The 19,564-nt window shown below is 39.2% G+C and overlaps 1 protein-coding gene across 1 annotated transcript in view; it reads right to left on the bottom strand.

The window, feature by feature from the left end:
• Nucleotides 1-19,564, bottom strand: part of LOC134801507 (twitchin) — a 159,122-nt gene that overhangs the window by 87,491 nt on the left and 52,067 nt on the right. The window contains 20 exon segments of the mRNA XM_063774119.1: nt 1,493-1,641; nt 2,405-2,546; nt 3,122-3,318; nt 4,138-4,246; nt 5,183-5,333; nt 5,949-6,100; nt 9,467-9,638; nt 9,952-10,085; nt 10,492-10,651; nt 12,346-12,470; nt 12,935-13,112; nt 13,807-13,931; nt 14,648-14,831; nt 15,154-15,485; nt 15,746-15,960; nt 16,393-16,531; nt 16,768-16,928; nt 17,454-17,559; nt 17,641-18,070; nt 18,164-18,289. Coding sequence (XP_063630189.1) covers nt 1,493-1,641; nt 2,405-2,546; nt 3,122-3,318; nt 4,138-4,246; nt 5,183-5,333; nt 5,949-6,100; nt 9,467-9,638; nt 9,952-10,085; nt 10,492-10,651; nt 12,346-12,470; nt 12,935-13,112; nt 13,807-13,931; nt 14,648-14,831; nt 15,154-15,485; nt 15,746-15,960; nt 16,393-16,531; nt 16,768-16,928; nt 17,454-17,559; nt 17,641-18,070; nt 18,164-18,289 — 3,487 coding nt within the window.

The raw sequence follows: 19,564 nt of genomic DNA, 5'->3' as shown, positions 1-19,564 counted from the left end.
CAGTCGGGTTGCAGTCCGTCTGTACCGGCCCTAAGACTTTCAATTTCAAAGACAATCAATCTTTACTCGTAACCTTAAAGCATTTAGTAACGGAGATGTCATCGCTGTCATTTTCTTTACGAAACAATCTGCCGATTTTTGCGGGGGAGGGGATGTCAAATGTATTGCTATGTCTACATGATTTGTACGTAACGTACAAATAACCATGTCAGTCCATACAAAAGTTTGCACAATTGTGTAAGTTTTTCGGCAGAGGGGTAAGCTCTTAATGGCCACTCCAGTTATTAAATGCTCTAAGCTCGTAACTGACGATCTGTTCAACCTATAACTGTCTAATAAGGTTTACTAAATTTTATTCTCTTTCTCTATTAATAAATAGTTATTACTAAAAAAACGATAGATAACGCAAAGACTTGATGCCATATGGCACTCTCCTGCACCTGTTTTTCTCAAAGGCGCCTTCCGACATCCGATATCGGAAAGGCGCTTCCGATAAATTCAGCCATGTCGGAGCCCCCTGTCGGACCGATAATATATGTTTGTGTGCGTATGTGTAAGGTTATAAAAAAATTGCGTACTGAACGACGCTTCACACGTGAACTCAAAACGTTTTGCACAACAAAAGCATACTACTCGGTGAAAGAATTTTTGGACGAATGACTAAATATGTCGAACCATAAAATGAATATGTGTAGGTATAATTATAAGCTAAGCTATCAGTCTGATATAATTGACGACCGGTCTGGCCTAGTGGGTAGTGACCCTGCCTATGAAGCCGATGGTCCCGGGTTCGAATCCCGGTAAGGGCATTTATTTGTATGATGATACAGATATTTGTTCCTTGGTTGTTTTCTATGTATTTAAGTATTTATACAATATTATATATATCGTTGTCTGTGTACCCACAACACAAGCCTTCTTGAGCTTACCGTGGGGCTTGGTCGGTTTGTGTAAGAATGTCCCTATAATATTTATTTAAAAAATAATTTATTTAAAAAATTGTTTCATGACATTTTAATCTTTATAATTCAATTCAATGAAATTGTGTTTAAATTATGTTCAGACCAATTCATTAACCATTATATTTAATCTAATTAACTTGCATTGAAGCGTATTGACTTGTATAATAAATGTAACATTCATTTAATATTATAATAATGTTTGTTCCCCTAATTGTAAATAATTCTTAAATATGACGATGTACAATGAATACAAATAAAATATATTCTATTCTATTCTATTCTATTCATAATGTTTATATAGTGTGTGTGCCCGCTAAAGACGGCGCCCCTGTCTACGGGGGATGTAGGATCCTACATCCGATATCGGATCGGACAATGTGAAAACGCTGTAAAGGTTTTAACCCCTTGAACACCTCGTCTTTATATACAACACGCCATTGTAAATCTTATATGATTGCAAGAAGGTCGATATGACACTGTAACCGAGCGCATGGAGGTCAAAGGAGGTCAACTTTTAAATAGGTGCTCACCGAAAGGATTCTTGGCCAGGATAGCCTTCTCTGCCTCCAGCGGCTCAGAGTCGCCCTCGTCGTTGACGGCTGTCACGCGGAACTTGTACTGGTGTCCAGGCTCGAGTCCGGTCACCTCCATCTCCAGAGGTTTCTTGTCGCCGGCAACCCTGAGAAATAAATGTATCTGTTATAATAACTCCAAAAATGTGTCGGTTGTCGAATTGTTAATAAGGTTGATTTCAAGTAAACGTCATATGGAAATAGTGCCAACCGACAAAATGGCTCATATATTTTTGTAGGCACTGAAAGTCGCCACTATGCTAACAGGGAGTATTTTAGAGTCCGTGTAAGCTGTGCACGGACTTTGAACGGATAAAGTGTGGATGTGTCTCTATACGCGTTACTAACGCAATCCCGCTCCCACACCGGAGCTCGGAGCGACGTGCGAATGCACATCCGTGTGATAACCGAATAGCTTTTAAAAAATTCACAGCAATTTGACGTTATGATGGTTCATCCACAATCTGTCACTGAAAATTCTGATCAGAGTTATTGGTTCTACAGGGTGAAATTGTTATCTCTGACCATACTCTGAGGGGTGGATAAGGTCATACTGAACAACTTCTACTATGGGGCCAACCCCAAAATCGCGAAAAATAAATCAGCTGTTCTATAGAAACCATTGACTCCGATTCACCGAAATGTATGGGACGGCAGATTTTTTTTCGCGATTTCGGGGTTGGCCTCATAGATAGTAAAAGTTGTTGAGTATGACCTACATATTCACCCCTCAGAGTTTGGTCAGATATAGCAATTTCACCCTGTAGAGTGATTGTCGTCGAGAAGAGACCAGCATATTTTATACCTTATATTATAACCTTTGGTTTTTCTATTTTTTTTAGTACAAATGTATATTTCATTATGTCATACCTGCCAACGCGCACCCATTTGCCGGTAGCCATGTCCATCTTCTCCAGCTCGTATTCCTTGACCGGGGAGCCTCCATCATCTTCCGGCTTCTCCCAACGGACCTTGCAGCCGGTGGCGTGGATGTCTGACACCTCCAGCGGGCCTGAGTTGAGAATACATGGTATAAGATAACTGAATCATCGTGAAGGCTGATTTAGACGGCCCGCGAACTCGCATGCGATTTTAGTTCCATTGAGGTCAAATAACGCAATGTAATAAAACTCGCATGCGAGTTCTCGCACCGTCTAAATGAGCCCTAAGGGTGGTATTCCATCTGTTCAATATTTTGGCCCAGTGTCATTGCGTCTCACTCTCTCATTAAGCAAAATGTGAGACAAACTACACATTAGACAAAGAAATTGGTGGAATAATACCCTAATGTGTGTGGTATTTTATTGAGTGTTTTTTCTAACGGTTCAAATTCAATCGGACTAAAGTGACTGTATTAAATAAATTAAAACCTTTTGTAATTGAAAATGAATTTGAAGAATTCAGCAAAACAGTTCAACTGATTATTCTGTCTCTATAGTGTCTGAAGCAGCAGAATAAATATCTTTTATCTTATCTTTTTATATTTTAATGATAGCAAAGAGGACATTGCATTGAAGACCGACCTCTAAGTGGTGGGGTATGATACTGACTAGGATATGAATCTTCACTAGGACGTTAAAGACTCACCTTTAGGCGATGAGGGCTTGCTGAGAACAGTCAACTCGACGGTCTCCTCATCGAAGCCGTTGCAGTTCTCAGCCCTCAGCGTGTATTTGCCGGTGTCGCGGCGCACCGCGTTGATGATGGTGAAATCGGTGTGGTACTCCTGATTCTCGATCTTGATGCGTTCGGTGTTCACCAGTTTGATGTTCTCGCGCCAAGACCTGTAGATGGACAGCTTGTGTTATTTTTTGTTGAATTATAGCAGCAGCTTAATAATTTTTTAACATCAGTAATTTAATAATATGCAATTTAGGGATAATTAGTACACCGCCATAGATAATAATATATCTAATATAAACCTATGGTCCAGATAGACCTATGGGATATCGAAGCGGCTGAATGGCGTCGGATCCCACAGGACAGGAACGAATGGCGAAATCTAGTGTTGGAGGCCAAGATCCACTTCGGGTCGCTGAGCCAGTGAAGTAAGTAAACCTATTGTGATCATAGTATGGTTATTACAATAAATGGTAGGTTACTTATATAATTTAGGAAAGAGGAGAACTTACTTTTACATTCCGTTTGCCAGCAGCAAAGGGTAAAATAAACATTAATGGCTTTATTCATAAACATTGGTCTAATCTAATATGTTGATAAAAGAAAGAAAAATTTACAGATGTTTGCTAATTTTAAGAATAAGAGATATAACCACAACCACATCCCACAGCAAACTAAATCAGTTTTTATACCACTATGAATAAAAGTATGGTGCATTTAAAAGTATGGTGCATTTAAAAGTCTGGCCTAGTGGATAGTGATCCTGCCTGTGAAGCCGATGGTCCAGGGTTTGAATTCCGGTAAGAGCATTTATTTGTGTGATGAACACAAATATTTGTTCCTGAGTCATGGGTGTTTTCTATGTATATAAGTATGTATATCGTCGCTAAGCACCCATAGTACAAGCTTGGCTTAGTTTGGAGCTAGGTTGATCTGTGTAAGATGTCCCCGAATATATATTTAATTACTTATTTTAAACATACCAAGTCATCTCCGGGGCAGGTTCACCAGTAACATCCACAGACCACTTGTGGGTGCGGCCGGCCTTGATGATCACTGACTTGAATGTGCTGCGCTCGATGCGAGGCTTCACTGTAGGAGAGGTAAGAAAATTATTAGTAGGTAAATCATCGTCTGCCAACATACATATCACGCCTCGTCTTCGTCACAGAATAAATAATAGTAGTACTAGGTACAGAAGGTTCACTCTCTAACACAACGCATCTATTACGACAGATATGACCGCTAGGTGGCGCGAGCAACTGCTATGGACACCAAAATTGATGTGGGCTGGACAAAATCACAGAGTGAACCACGCCTGGCCTCGTGCACTCATGGCAGCGCTAAGGTTCCTTAGGTTGGTATTCCACCTGTCCAATGTGCATTGCGTCTTACTCTCTCACTAAGCAAAATGCGAGATGCAAATACACATTGGAGAAAGAAATTCCACAGTCGGAATTACCACCCTTACGAATAACATTACATATAAGCATATAACACAGTTAAGGACTACAGAAATACTGTTTCTTCCTTTGTTCCCTGCCGGCACATTAATTATTTTGGCATGCATACAGTCAAAAACGGACCAGTAGATAAGCGGGTGAGGCATTTAAATTTTTACTAACATAGGTACACTTTTTAACAATAGGTATTAAAGTTGTATTTTGAATACCTCATATGCCTAATAAATTATACTGCTGACTGTACATCCTGATGTGTGTGTGTATAAAAAAGCCTTCCCAAAAAGACTTAAGGCCTGTGCACACCGGCTTGCGTGTGCGTGACGTGCACGTGCGTGTGCGCTAAAATGTTGGAGCCGCACACGCGCACGTCACGCAAGTGGTGTGCCGTCTCTCATAAGGATCTGTATACTACAACGCCGCACGCACACGTACACGTCACGCACACGCAGCGGGTGTGCACAGGCCTTAAGTGAAATCTCTATTTAGACATTTCTGATAGATAATAATTTAATTAATAAGCTTCTAGGATAAACTAAACTATTTATAGTATGAATCAAATACTTACAGTTCTTATGCTTGCAGAGGTGGTTGTCAGTGGGCGGTGAGGCCTCACCGACGCCAGCCTTGTTGTAGGCCTTCACGCGGAACTGGTAGACCATCTTCTCCTTCAGTCCTTCCACCTTGTACTCGGTCTTGGTGTCCTCGGTTTTGACAACCTGTCAATAATAATAATAACCTGCTAGTAAGTTTTCCACTTTTATATTTATTCTAAGCTCAATAGCATTGTTCGCAGACATTTCTGCTTGTTAAAAATTAACCTGTTACAAAGAAATAAAAAAAAGGTAAAAAGAAAGTAATAAAGTAATAAAATAAACTTATTAAAATTTGGTAGTCCGCAAATTTCTTAGCTTTTTATGTTTACCCAAAATATTAAAGAAGCTGTATGTCATCTCATTTAGTCTACTATGTCAGATATTTATGATTTTGCTTTAGCCCTTTGACTGCTAAACACAATATCAACCTTTGTGCATTGCATTAAGGTTCATGATGATGTGACACACATCTTAAGCATGACATGCAAAGGGTAAATGTCAGATCAAAGATATCTTTATTGAAGAAATCATTGGCAGCACCATCACTAAAGGTGATGCAGCAAAGGCAACTTTTAGGTGTTTCATCCCTTGTATTTCCATTCTAAGAAATTTTCTACAGTATTTGGTGAAAACACTCAATTTTCAATGTAGGGATATCATAAGGAGTATATTCGACTTCGTAGTTGGATGAAGAGCAATTTTCGTAACTAAAAACTTTATCAATAGCAAGTTATTTACCTCGATCCAATCAGCGGAGAACTTATCCTTCTTCTCCACAACGTAGCCGAGGATGGGCCGTCCACCGGTGTCGGTGGGCGCCTCCCATTGCAACGTGACCGACTGGTTGTCATAGTCTATGATGACTGGCTTGCTGGGTGCTTTCGGCGGGTCTGGTGAGGCAAATATAGGCGATAAAACATGGTTGTTGTGAGGAATTAGGTTTTACACTAATGGAATAGTTCTATTTGCTGTCTGCGGGTCAAATACTGATAGTTTTATTTTGCTGATAGTTTTAAAATGTAGACACTGTTTACTAATGATAACACATTTATTACGTTAAATAATACAATTTTAAGCTTATTTCAATACAGTTGTGTGGTAGCAAGAAGAGAAATCTAATCTTCAAGGATGGGTATTCCACAGCCGTCTTCAGATCCAAATCTTTCTATCCTTCTTCTCGTACCTCTAATTCTTAGAGAGACAGCTCTGATGATTGATATTTGTATTTTGACTTTGATCCAGTTGATTATTTGTGAGTATGGTTTCGACCATTTTTCATGGAGCTTAAGGGATGTTCTTTTTATGAAGGATTCATATTCCGTTCCAACAGCGCCATCACAGGAGACCACAAGAGGAGTGAATGAGGCTCTGAGATCTTCTGCAGCCAGGTCGTATTTGCGATGTTTTTCGCGAGCGTGTATTTGGGCAATCGTGGGCCATGTGAGTAGACCATACGAGGCGGCGTCGGCATTTACAATGCGAACGTCAAAGAACGCCTTCCTCGCTGGCTCCCATACACTTTCCAGTAGTAAGTCGCTTATTAGCCCTGGTTGATCTAAGGTTGCGGCACGCATTATTGGCTCAGTAGTAGCCGAACCCCATGCTGGTTCAGCCCAACTTTTGATATCGTCTCTGTGTTGGTCGTGGCCTCTTTTTATGAGCCCTCCCTTCTTGCAATTAAGTGCATGGTTTAGGTTGAAGTTATTTTCACCACAGCCATCGCAGGTTAGTGGCAGGCTAGAAGGTTCATGCCCGTATCTGATCGCAAGGCCGTCACGAAACTGCGTTGCTGTTAGGTCGGTATCATCAGCTTTGGTCGGTAGTACTGTTAGCCACTGTGATGATTTTTTGTTAATTACCCTTTGGATGCAATTCTTTGTTTTTATTGTTAGCTTATCCATGATTGATTCTAATTCGTGTTGTTCATTATTTTCTCGTTTTTTTCTTTCTTCTTTTAAAGTTTCATATACATGTTTTTGATGGTCTTCTATGTTAATTTCATCGCCGGTTCGAATTGCATCTATTAGTATTTTGTTGGCATTTAATGATATTGCATGTGAGGTTTTAGCTTGCTTTGTGGGATCATTAATTGCAAGGCCTCCGAGCCTCGCTGGAAGAGCAAAGAGTTCATGTTCTATAGATGTTATTTCTCTGCCTAGTATGGAGGGTGTTAAATGAGTCTTGATTGCGTTCTTTAGGTTATTGTAGTCTTCGTCTGTTCCAGTAGTCACTCTTTGTAGGTATTGCCACTCGCATTGTAGTGATTTAGTTAATGCGGTATGTACAGCTTGAGGATATTTTTCACAAGCTTTTGTTATTCTAAGGATGCAATCAATCCAATTTTTTGTTTTTTGTCGTATATAGTCGGTTTTATCGCTTATGTCTCCAATAAAACTTCCTAAAAATCGATGTGCTTTTACAATTTTGATTCCTAATTTATCGAATTTTTGTTTGGCAATATCTGTAAGGCCTTCTTTGACTATTAGATAGCTCTTTGTAGGCTCAGGGTAGTAGCCATATCTGGGTCCTTCTTTCATTAGTAGCTTAAACCATTTTAGTATTTCATCAAATTTGCCTAAGCATGCAGAGTCATCCGCATACCAGTTCTGAATGTATTTATTCTTGTTTTTGCATGTTTTTATTAGTGGTAATATTCCAATCGCGTACATTTGCATTGCCAGTGGATCTCCTTGGGTCGTTCCTTCTTTACTTAATATGTATTTATTGGTATTTCTAAATGATATGACTGCGTGTCCTCTATAGGTATTAAAGAGGAATCTCGAGCATCTGGGCCATAGAAGTCTGGCATTCCATAGTGCTAATGGACGATTGAGGGCATTAAATGCATTGGTAGCGTCAACGAGTAGTATACCTTCGGTGTTTTCTTCGTGGAAGCTTTCTGACATTGCGTGTGCTGCACCTTCTATACCGGCTTTTATTCCATTACATAGTTGGTTTGCTCCGCATGCTTCTTGTACGTCAGTGCCAGTCGTCAGAGCCATAGCTTTTGCTATGACACGTTGAAGTACCTCCCCTATACCAATTGGGCGGACACCAGGTGATTTGTCAAGGGCGATGCCTCTTCTGGCTAGCAGTGCCCTTATTGCATCCCATTCTACTATTTCGTTTGCTAGTTTTCTTGTTAAAGCTGCTATTGATTCTCTTAATTTGAAGCTGTGTGGCCCAAACCTTAAAAGCATCGTTTTCCACTGATCAGCATCGGTCCCGCTTGGGCCTGCACCTCCCGAGATGCTTCTTGCTACTTTTTCAATATGGCTGGACACTGTTTACTATAATTAAAGCTGGTTTCGCTTATCAGCTGGAGCGTGAATTCATTTATTTATTTATACATTTTTATGGCTATTTTAAAGAATACTTTTAGTAATAATTTTGTATGAATCGTAGTAAAATCAAAAATAATTTTACCGGTACGAGTGTTTTGTTTTGGTCATAATAACAAGCCTGACAAATGTCATAAGTGACAGTGACACTGACAGTGACAGCTGATGCTTGAAGTTGCTATCATAGAAACTAAAGAATTCCCCAAGAATAATTACAATTTATAGTTTGGCAAGCTATTTCCATCAATAGAAAATGGCGGCAAATTTGAAAAATGTGGGCGTATAAAAGGGTTGGCCACCGATACACATTGTGAATGTACATTCGCTTATTTTATTTTAAAGCAACTTAATAAATTGTGATTTATTCACCTCTTAATTTTTTTATGAACTGAACATACTGTCAAATTATGCTACTAAAGTTACGTATAAAAATTCTAGCGTTCCGATATTCATAATCTGAATCTCAATGAAATTTGGTATTCCACTTTGGGGCTATTCATAAATTACGTCATTTCAAATTAGGGGGGGGGGGGGTCTGGTCATCGGATGACGGTAGCACGACGTAGGAGGAAACGGAGTCATTCGAAGCATGATTTTTGGATGATTTTAGGTGTTGCCAAAATTGTCAAAAATCGATGACGTAATTTATGGACGGCCCCATTTCCAATATCTTGGTCCAATGTGCATTGCATCTCACTCTCTCACTAAGCATAATGTGAGATGCAAATACAAATTAGACAAAGAAATTGGACAGGTGGAATACCACCTTAAATGACATATTCTGATACCAGCTGGCTCTTAAATATAGCAACATTCCATGTTTGTTTAGAGGGGAAAACCATTAGGTGCATTAAAGTTATACGTTATACCTACATAAGCGTAAAAGTACCTTATTCGTATTCGAACAAGACTCACCATAAGGATTCTTAGCGAGAATAAAGCCATCGGTCTCCAGAGGCTCAGATTCTCCCTCTTTGTTGACTGCCTTAACCCTGAACTTGTACTTGTGGTTCGGCGTCAGTCCTTTGACCTGGAACTGTGTGGGCTCAGGCCCGCATTCGCCACATGGTACCCAGTTGCCAGTGTCCTATAAAAAAAACTTAGATGTAGGTACTATCTCATAAGCAGACTTATGACTATTACTGTTTTACGCTTAAAGATGCATTTATTTTAGTACTTTAGCAAGTAGACGAATGTTAAACTCGCGTCTCTATAACGTTTTTATTTAAGCGCGATAGCGACAAAATTTTATGTTTTATAAGAACGCAATAATGTTGTCACCAACAAGTGGAATAAAATAATTCGTGAACATCAAATAATGAAGCTAGCGTCTTAATAACATGCAAATTAAGGAGTCTTTCTCAGTGCAATGAAATAACTTAATTAACTACATGACATACCATGTCCATCTTCTCAAGCGTGTAGCCGGTGATATCTGAGCCTTGCCAATCGTCGGGCTTCTTCCATTTGACTGTGGCCTTCTCGGCACGGATGTCTTCCACTTCGATAGGACCATTCGGCCTGTTCGGTTTGTCTGAAATAGTATAGATTTTATATTAGAGAAGGATTTATATAGACAAATGTACAACAGTTACTTCTTGTGCACATAGGTAATTTTTACCTTACATCAAGTAACTGTTGTTTTTATTTAACTATTTTAACTCTATGTGTTTGAGAGCGACTTCCACAGTTTACAGGCCGGAGTTCTCTTCAAATAAGAATAAGAGTAATATTACAGAGTCCGATAAAATTGGCCGCCATTTTAAACTTTTACCGATGTTATTTGTTTGAAGTTTGATAATAGTTATACTTTAGTCTCTATCAATAATCAAAAATTTCCAAGAAAAATGCTATTTTGATATGTCGAAATAAAGATTGAAAACTCAATGGAACGGGAGACCTCTTAGGCCTAGAATTTAAATACTTAAAAAGCATCTTACCTAGCACAACAACGTCAGCAATACTCTCGCAAGTGCCCGAGGAGTTGGTGAGCACCAGCTTGTACTTTCCACTATCAGGCCTGGTGGTCTTCCTGACATTGAGGACCGTATTCTTCTCGTACTTGTCGATGGTGATGCGGTCGCCATCGTCTTTGATTTCCTAGAATTAGAGCATGAGATTATTAAGTTGTTTGTGGCTGAGGAATTGCGTCTGAATTGAAGAGCTGAGAGCTGAATCGATGAAAAGGTTGTCTTTTTGAGTGATTACTTGAGCAATTGCCAGCATACCAGTTTTTATAAAAATCTAATATGTGATCGAAAAGTACAAACTCTTTGAGAATTGCTCACTTACTAGGTACTTCTGCCCTGTGTTTTAGAAGAAACATTACACAGAATCAGAGAGCCTACTACATGGAAAATTCGAAAATCATCATAATTACTTCTCTATTGCTCGAATATTTAAGAGCGATAGAGAGGCAGATTTCGATGTTGGCGGCAGGCCCTCAAAGGCATTGGCACTTTTGTAAAAGTCAGAGTTGTCGGCAATTCTTGGAATACGACAGCTAAGTGGACCTCGGGATGCAAGTGGTAAAGAACGAGAACGGGAAGGAGATAAAATACTTGAGTGCGATGAACTGTGTGAAGTTGACGAAGAAGAAAGGGAAGGGGAGGAATTTTTTGACGACGAAATTGTTGACGACTCAGACACAATTCCTTACTTAATATGTGCTTGGTGAACATATAGTATAAATATTTTCGGTGTTAAAGTGTGTGTTATATTTAACAATATCAGACAACTTGTCCCATTGTCAAAGTCAATAGTGTTATTACATTTATGACGGAAGCACAAACTTATTTGAGACTTGGTAACAAAATAATCCAAAAGAGAAAGTGGAAGCCTCCTCAAATAAATTTGTAATGCATTTAAAATCTTGTTCGTGATGTGAATTAAAAAGTTTACTTGTTCAAGAAGTAAATAGTGCTGCTATTAAAGTTTGAAAATGTTTATGAAGACGTTATAGATAACAATAGTAATACGCTAGGTACAGTCCTAGTATATTCATGAAGATTTGTGATTTTTTTCTATAAAACAATAGTGTGTTACGACAATAAAAGCGATAAGATAATACGACATAAAGAAGCTGGTACATTGGTTTTCTTACAAGTGCATTTAGTCGCGTCCTTCGCGATTTTAATGACATGAATCGTTTAGTTAATCCTTGTGTTTTATTATGTCAACAGTTATAGGTACTGTTATAGAAATCACAAATTATAACTAAAGGATTCATTTCAGTAAAGTGTCCAGGATTTGTGTATCTGTCTGTATTTAGTGTTAGCCACATTGTGTGTAAAGTAGATTAATGTAAAGTAAGTGTTTTAGGACATATAAAATGAGAACATCCAGTTTTTCACCCATCTAACCTTCTCCGAGTACGCCTTGCCACGTTTCTTTGTGGGAACAAATAAACATGTTAATTAAATTGATCTTTCGTAAAATTGTTTTCTTTAATACTACTGTTTTCAATTAAAAGTGTTGGTTATATAAATACCTAAAGTATGTAAGAAATGTTTCGAGAATTTATACTTAATCAACCTCATCCATTTTGGTGGGCAGAACCCCCATGAATCCTCATACCCATCAGTTTGGTCATAGGTATCTGGGTATTTACTTAAATATCTATTTGTGTTCTGTCCAAGTGAGTTACAGGCTTTAAATGTATCCCCAAACTTTTCCTTTGATTTGAATATCAGAATCTTTATCAGTGATTCTTAATGTTTCAAAAAATTTAGTCAATCTGTTCAAAATAAAAGTATTTCATAATTAACAGTAAAAATACTAAAAGGGATAGTTACCTCTTCACCCTGCATCCATTTGACTTCGGGCTCAGGCTCACCACCGTACTTGATGTCGAAGGTGATCACCTGTCCCTTCTTGATGATCATGTTCTGGAGACCCTGTCCAATGATGTACGGCTTGACTGTAAAGAAATTGTATGATAAAGTCTGTAAACAAAAGCATTAAAGCTCTAATCTTATAAAAGAAAAGAAGAGAAGGATTGGATAGTAAAGAGATTTTTAAAATGATACGATTACAGAAGAATCTATCTGGTTTAATAAGTTGAACCTAAAAAGTGTGACAATGATTCAGAAGTCCTTTCAAGCTGAATATACCGCTTTGTCAATCATGCGCGGCTGGTATTAAGGACCAAATAAGGTTACCTATTAAAAATAATTACAGTTTTATTTATATATTGGTAGAATAGATAGATAAATTATTAAATAACTAAATGTGGGACTACTGGATCTATCGTCAACGCATCGACAAAGCGAAATCGCTCGCTGAATTCTATTTTAATGAATGAAATTCCAAATTTAAATGACATAAATTGTCCGGGAGCCGGTTCCTCCCACTTCAAGGGTTAAATTATTCGGAAGTACTCACCAAATCTGCACTTAGCGACAATCGGTTTAGTGGTGTCGCTAGGCTCGCCAGGGCCCGCCTTGTTGATAGCGCGCACCCTGAATTCGTAGGTGCCGCCTTCCTTCAGCCCGTCTTGCGTGGCTGACAGGCAGTCGCCGGGCACTTCCTTGCCTTTTATCCAGTCTTTGCCGAACTTCTCCTAAAGATAGGATACATGAGTAGGTTAGTCTCATTGAAATCAGAAGAAACGTTGTATATCGAAAGATTCCGTAAAAAAACATTGGAATATTGTGAACGTCGTGATCCTATCCTATCACATAAGTATCCTTGGAAGACAGAATTAGAATATTTTGCTTTTTTTTCGAGAACAGTCATTTCTGCTTTGTATGTACAATACAAAAAACCGGCCAAGTGCGAGTCGGACTCGCACACGAAGGGTTCCGTACCATTATCTATAAAAATGGTCACCCATCCAAGTACTGACCCCGCCCGACTTTGCTAACGCTCCGCCTAACTTCGGTCAAAAATCACGTTTGTTGTATGGGAGCCCCACTTAAATCTTCATTTTATTCTGTTTTTAGTATTTGTTGTTATAGCGGCAACAGAAATACATCATTTGTAAAAATTTCAGCTGTCTAGCTATCACAGATCACGAGATACAGCCTGGTGACAGACGGACGGACGGACAGCGGAGTCTTAGTAATAGGGCCCTGTTTTACCCTTTGGGTGCGGAACCCTAAAAACCATGGACGCCCTGATCCTATCCCATCACACTGACATATACAGATGACAGAATCTTTGTGAATTTTTTTAGAACAATTATTGCATTTTTTCGTGAATATATAAATTGAGAAAATAAAAAGAGAAATCTAAAAATTCAAATGTGATTTTACCTTGTACTCGATGACGTAGCCAGTGATTGGCGCACCGCCATCCTTGTCCGGCTTCTGCCATTTGAGGTCTGCGTGGTCTTTGTCCCAGTCCGTAAGCTCCACATTCTTGGGCTTAGAGGGTTCGTCTAAAACAGACAAAAAGATTTAGCAACTGATACATGAAACCAGGAGAAGCGCGCGGAGGTCGCGGGTTCAAACCCCAGCTCGTACCAATGAGTTTTTAGGAACTTATGTACGAAATATCATTTGATATTTACCAGTTGCTTTTCGGTGAAGGAAAACATCGTGAGAAAACCGGACTAATCCCAATACGGCCTAGTTTCCCCTCTGGGTTGGAAGGTCAGATGGCAGTCGCTTTCGTAAAAACTAGTGCCTACGTCAAATCATGGGATTAGTTGTCAAGCGGACCCCAGGCTCCCATGCCGGGATAACGCCAGGAAGAAGAGACATGAAACCAGGAGAAGCTTATGAAAAAGTTGCTTATAAGAAAAATAAGAAGTCGCAGAAATTGAAGTAGACAAAAAGCCCGTAGGGCGATAATCTCGTGAGAGCAGTTGGCTCAATATTTAAATCGATCATAAGATATTAATCGATTATAAGTTATGACTAACATACATTAAAGGAAGCCTAAATTAGACCATTAAGGAGCGTCCATATCTGTCCGATGAATGCGCCATTCGCGAACCATTTGCAAACTATCTGCTCGCTTACATTTCTTAGTAGATACGATGTCAGAACGCAAACAGTTCACGAATAACACACTAATGAGGTCTGGTTAGACCTTATAACGAGAAGAAGAAATATCAAAGTAGGTAGTTAAAAAGTATTATGAGATTCTTACCCCACGGATCCTTCGCCAGAACAGGTTTGCCAAACATGCCCGGTTCCGAGGAGCCGATCTTGTTGACAGCGCGAATCCTGAACTTGTATGTCTTCTTCGCGACGAGATCCTCGACCTTGAACTTGGTCGGTTGGCCGGCGGGCACTTCGCCCACGTTGTCCCAGCCAGCTTTGAGAGACAGGTCCTGAGATAAATAAATGCTTATTTAATAAATATTTTCGAGTAAGAAAACTAATGGTTATGATTATAAACAGTTGAACCTATACTAAAAGAGCTTAGCAGGGTTGGTTTGGCGAAATTATCCCAAAAATCATATATAAGCATACTATAGCCAAAAAAACTGCTGTAAGTTCTCAGAAAATTCGCTTAGCTTTTTACAAAAACCACAAGGGTTGCATTATCACAAAAAATATGTTTAAATATATCCGAAAGAAACCAAAATGTTCCAACACATAGTATGTAATATTGGCATTTTGGTTAGGGTTCAAAACAATTGAAGTGCTGACCTGTCTTTCAATGACGTAATTGACGAGCGGCGAACCACCATCGTCTTGTGGCGTCTTCCAGGTAACCACACAAGATGTCTGGAACACCTCAGCGACTTCTACATCCTGAGGAGGCGTCGGCACGCTCTGCATGGTAATGTTAACATCCTTGGCGTCTTCGCCTTGGGCGTTCGACAGCTTGATCTGGTATTTGCCGGATAAATCCCTCTGTGGTTTCTTGATCTTAAAGAGGATCTTCTCTTGTTCGACCACTGCCTCGACTTCCTTGATGGGCAGCGCTTTACCATCCTTCCACAGTTTGGCCTCAATAGGCGATACTCGGGTGCCGGTAACTGTAAACAACATCAACCAGATAGGGTCCAGTAATTATGCCGTAAATCCTATTGATTGCTCAAGCAACATTTTCGATAATCTAGTCATTTTGAGGTAAGTATGTGACATCATAAAAATGATCTTTAATTCTAGTGTGCCAAACAGTCCAGTCCTACCACTGGAAAAGTGAAACTTAGGAATCAAATTCACAGTGAAACTCACTTATATAGTATCATTTCGTACAAAACCGTTACCAAACAAATAAAGTGCCAGTACTCACCTTTATAAGGCACCTCGATGACGAAAGGCTGTCCCGCGGGCCCGTAGAAATCCTCCGGACATTCGATGGTCGGCTTCGACTCCCCCTTCTTCACAGTGAGCTTGCAAGACGAGTTGAGCTTGCCCGACTCACAGAGGATCTCGCCTTCATCTTCCATCTCCAGCTTGTTGAAGATCAACTGGTGTTTACCGCCGCCCAGGTTCTTGATTTCGATTCTGTGAAGAATATGGTATTGTATTATATTGCAATTATTTATTTGCCTAGATAAGAGATAATTATAATTCTTCGGCGCTCAATAGCGTTGCAGTCTGTTTACCAAAAAAATAAATAATATCAATGGCCGTTGGACGTTGCCGTTGTCGAGTTACGGAGTAAAATCTATTGGCTCCCTAGGCTTGTTCCTAAGAAGATTTTTTTCTGACCAATATATTATAGATCCACATTTATTGAATCTTTAATATAAGCATTGTTGTGATGTAGCCGCTATTTATATTGAAAATAAAAATTAAATAAAGCCTTAACTTATCTATGTAGTATAGAAGCCAAAACTTCAGAAGAAGGAGGCTTCTGAAAAGACTTAAAAATATTGTGAAAGATGTCCAATTTCAATACCAATTTAGTACGAATGATCAGATAAAACTTCATACCTCTCGTTGGGCACAATGGGCTGTCCATTGAAAGACCATACGGCCTCGGCGGTCTGATCCTGGAGCTCCACCTCCAGGACCACCTTGTCTCTCTCAATTGCTTCGGTGTCCTTCAACTTCTTGTTGAAGCGATTCGAGTCTGGAACATATAAAATATATGTAACTCTCCTGATGAAATCCTTTAATGGTGTTATGTCCAGAAGAGTTAAGTTTTAGTTTGTCTGGCATATTTTTGCTAATGATTTTCTGTAGTTCACCTTATGGGAGATATGTCAGCAAGACGAAGTATAAGGTTTAAGATTAGAAGAATGCCCGTGACCTTGGCGTCCTCGACCTTGGCAAGTAGTATATATCAAAAAAGAAGTATATACTCACAATTGACGATCAGCTCGCACTTGGTCTCGTCGGCGTTGCTGGTACATTTGTAGTTGCCCGCGTCCGTGACCTTGGCGTCCTTGATCACCACCTTGCGCTTGCGCCCGTCCTTCACCACGGTGACGCGCTTGTCCGTCTGCAGCGGCTCGTCGTTCTTGAACCTGGTCATTTATATTATTATCAGAACATTTTCCCGGTGTTACTGTCGGTGGGACTGCTGATGTCAATGTCAAAGATATTTATTATAGTCTGTATCTTTAGGTATTTAAAAAAGAGTAAATAAAATCTACCCTCAAATGGCTTAAGAAGCCATTTGAGGGTAGATGAAAACATTACATGATCAAATAATGTAGGATAAAGTCAGGTCGTTCAGTGACTGATCTAAATGGTTTTGTATTTGGTTGGTTAATCAATAAATGATAAAACTACCCGAAAATGTACAAATTATTTGTTTAAGATACAGAGTATAGGTATGCATGTACAGTTTTGTCATCAAGTTAAAAGAGATTGTAGCCAGTTACTTTTTATGGCAACCTCGCCAAGACTGCAGGGAACCATTGGATAAATAAAATCTTTTAAAGTTTTTAACAGAGGGGATCCACCACATTTATATCATCCTTACATGATAATATATTTTTGTTTATGTAATATATTTTTATGTTAAATAAGAGGGTAGTTATACTTACCATTCTACTTCACCACCAGCATCGTCAAGTTCACAAATCAGCGTGATGGTGTCCTTTTCAATGGCCTGCTGTGACTTCAGCACCTTAGTGAATTTGTAAGGATACTCTGTAAAAAGAAGGTGATTTTAGTTTAATGCTGCATTTAAGATACCTGCTAATGAAAATTTTATTTTCGTTTTATACTGACCTACAATCTTCACTACACATTCAGTCTTGTCTGGCTGCTTTTCAAGTTTGCAGGTGTATTTGCCAGCGTCTTCGAACTTAGAGCTCCTTATGGTAAGCCTGCATACGCCGGACAAGTCTTTGGAGATCTGGTACTCTTCGCCATCTTCCAGCTTCTTGTCTTCCTTCCACCAGGAGACGATGGCAAGACTGTTAGAAACAGTACACTCGAGTGTGGTCTCGTGCGCCGTGTAGCCACTGATGCTCTTCTTCAGATTCTTGGTGAAGGAATATGTCGGGTCTGGTTCCTCAACTTGGAGGAACGCAGAGCAGGTGATGCCACCAACTTCAATAGTTATTTTACCCGTGTCCTCCACTTTAGGAGCCATGATGATCAGTTTGTACGAGTCTTGCTCGTTGGTCATCTTATATTTGGAGCCAGCGAACAGTTCCTATTTCAAACAAAATTGCTAAGATTAGAATATTTTCGAAATCTATAATTTCTGTTTTCTGAATGTTTTAAGTATATATGTAATAATACTTACATCTTTACGGAGGAACCACTTCGGTTTAGCATTAGGCTTGGTGAAGATAGCTTCGAACACCACCTTCTTATCCTTGCCCTCCTTCGCGAATTGATCGACGAGGGGCTTCAAGAACGATTCTTGTTTCTGGAAGACAACCCCGAATAAAATTAACAGATATACCACAGCAACATTTGAAATGGTGCAGTTACAAAGAAAAACGGTGCTATTCATACACGATGCAATAAGTGCTGACCATCAAGAAATTCTCAGTCGCACATCTCCTAACTGACACTCAAATGGCGTAGTAACTCAAATGCAAGTAAAGTCAATAAAACATTTGAAACCATTTTCCATTACTGAGGCGTTAGAATCTTCAGCCATTCTTTCGTCGTCATTCACATAGTTTTAAAACTCCATGCTATTGTACAAAATTTTGATTCCCATTTTGATGCTATAGTGAACGTTCTTGAAGATATTGAAAACCTAGTAAAAGAAGAATTTGTAAATGTACAAAAATGATGAATTTTATAGCTAATTTGCGCTAAATACCAATTCCATTTAAATATGGAAAAATTTGGAATAAATGCATCATTTTTGAAAATTAACCTAGTACATCGATCACTGTGCATATATCGAACATCCTGTGCATGTGCTGCTAGAATATTGACGAAGGAGTGCGCAAGAGTTCATCAGAGGAAGATAGAAGTAGACACTCCTATAGTGGTGCTTTCTAGAGACTGTCTAAAGTGTTCGTCGTATCCAGGGTAGTCGTCAAATTTTCCTTACACTAATATGGAGTTTATTGCTTTGTCTTCAAATTCAAATAAATTTTAGATTTGGCCATAAAATGTTTCTAGGTCTGCTATCAGAAATAGAAACTGTTTTAGAAGCTGACTATACAGTTGAATGTAGGTATAAAAATAGCAAAGGTAAAATCTCATATTAATGCAAGGTACTGACAAGTCCTGGAGCGAAACGTAGTTGGTGACACATATTGTGCGCGACAGCTAGATTCTGTGAAACAACAAGATGCATGTGTCGTCTACATCGACGGTGTTTCGGTGTCAAACCTCGTCTCTTTTGAACGAGTGCAGCACCGGCCAGTCTGGGATCAGTTCCGCCAGTGACGGTCTTCTATTATGGGTTCTCTATAAAATATCCAGTGTCCTTAGTTACTTACTTTATCTATACTCTTTAACCTAAACTACAATTTGACACCATACACAGGGAATATAAAATCCAAGATTTTGCTACAGGTTATTTCCTAGTAAAAAAACCCACATTATCCATTATTAGGTAAATGTGTTAATTAAAACCGTGTACTAAATTACAAACGATACTTCTTCAACAGTTTGTAATTAACACATAAAATTATTGAAAACCCAACATCTGCAAACACCGGATGCATCAGCTGTAATT

This window comes from Cydia splendana, chromosome 22 (genome assembly GCF_910591565.1).
Source record: "Cydia splendana chromosome 22, ilCydSple1.2, whole genome shotgun sequence".
NCBI lineage: Eukaryota > Metazoa > Arthropoda > Insecta > Lepidoptera > Tortricidae > Cydia > Cydia splendana.
Note: the sequence above shows the minus strand (reverse complement) of the source record. Positions and strands in the feature narration are given on the sequence as shown.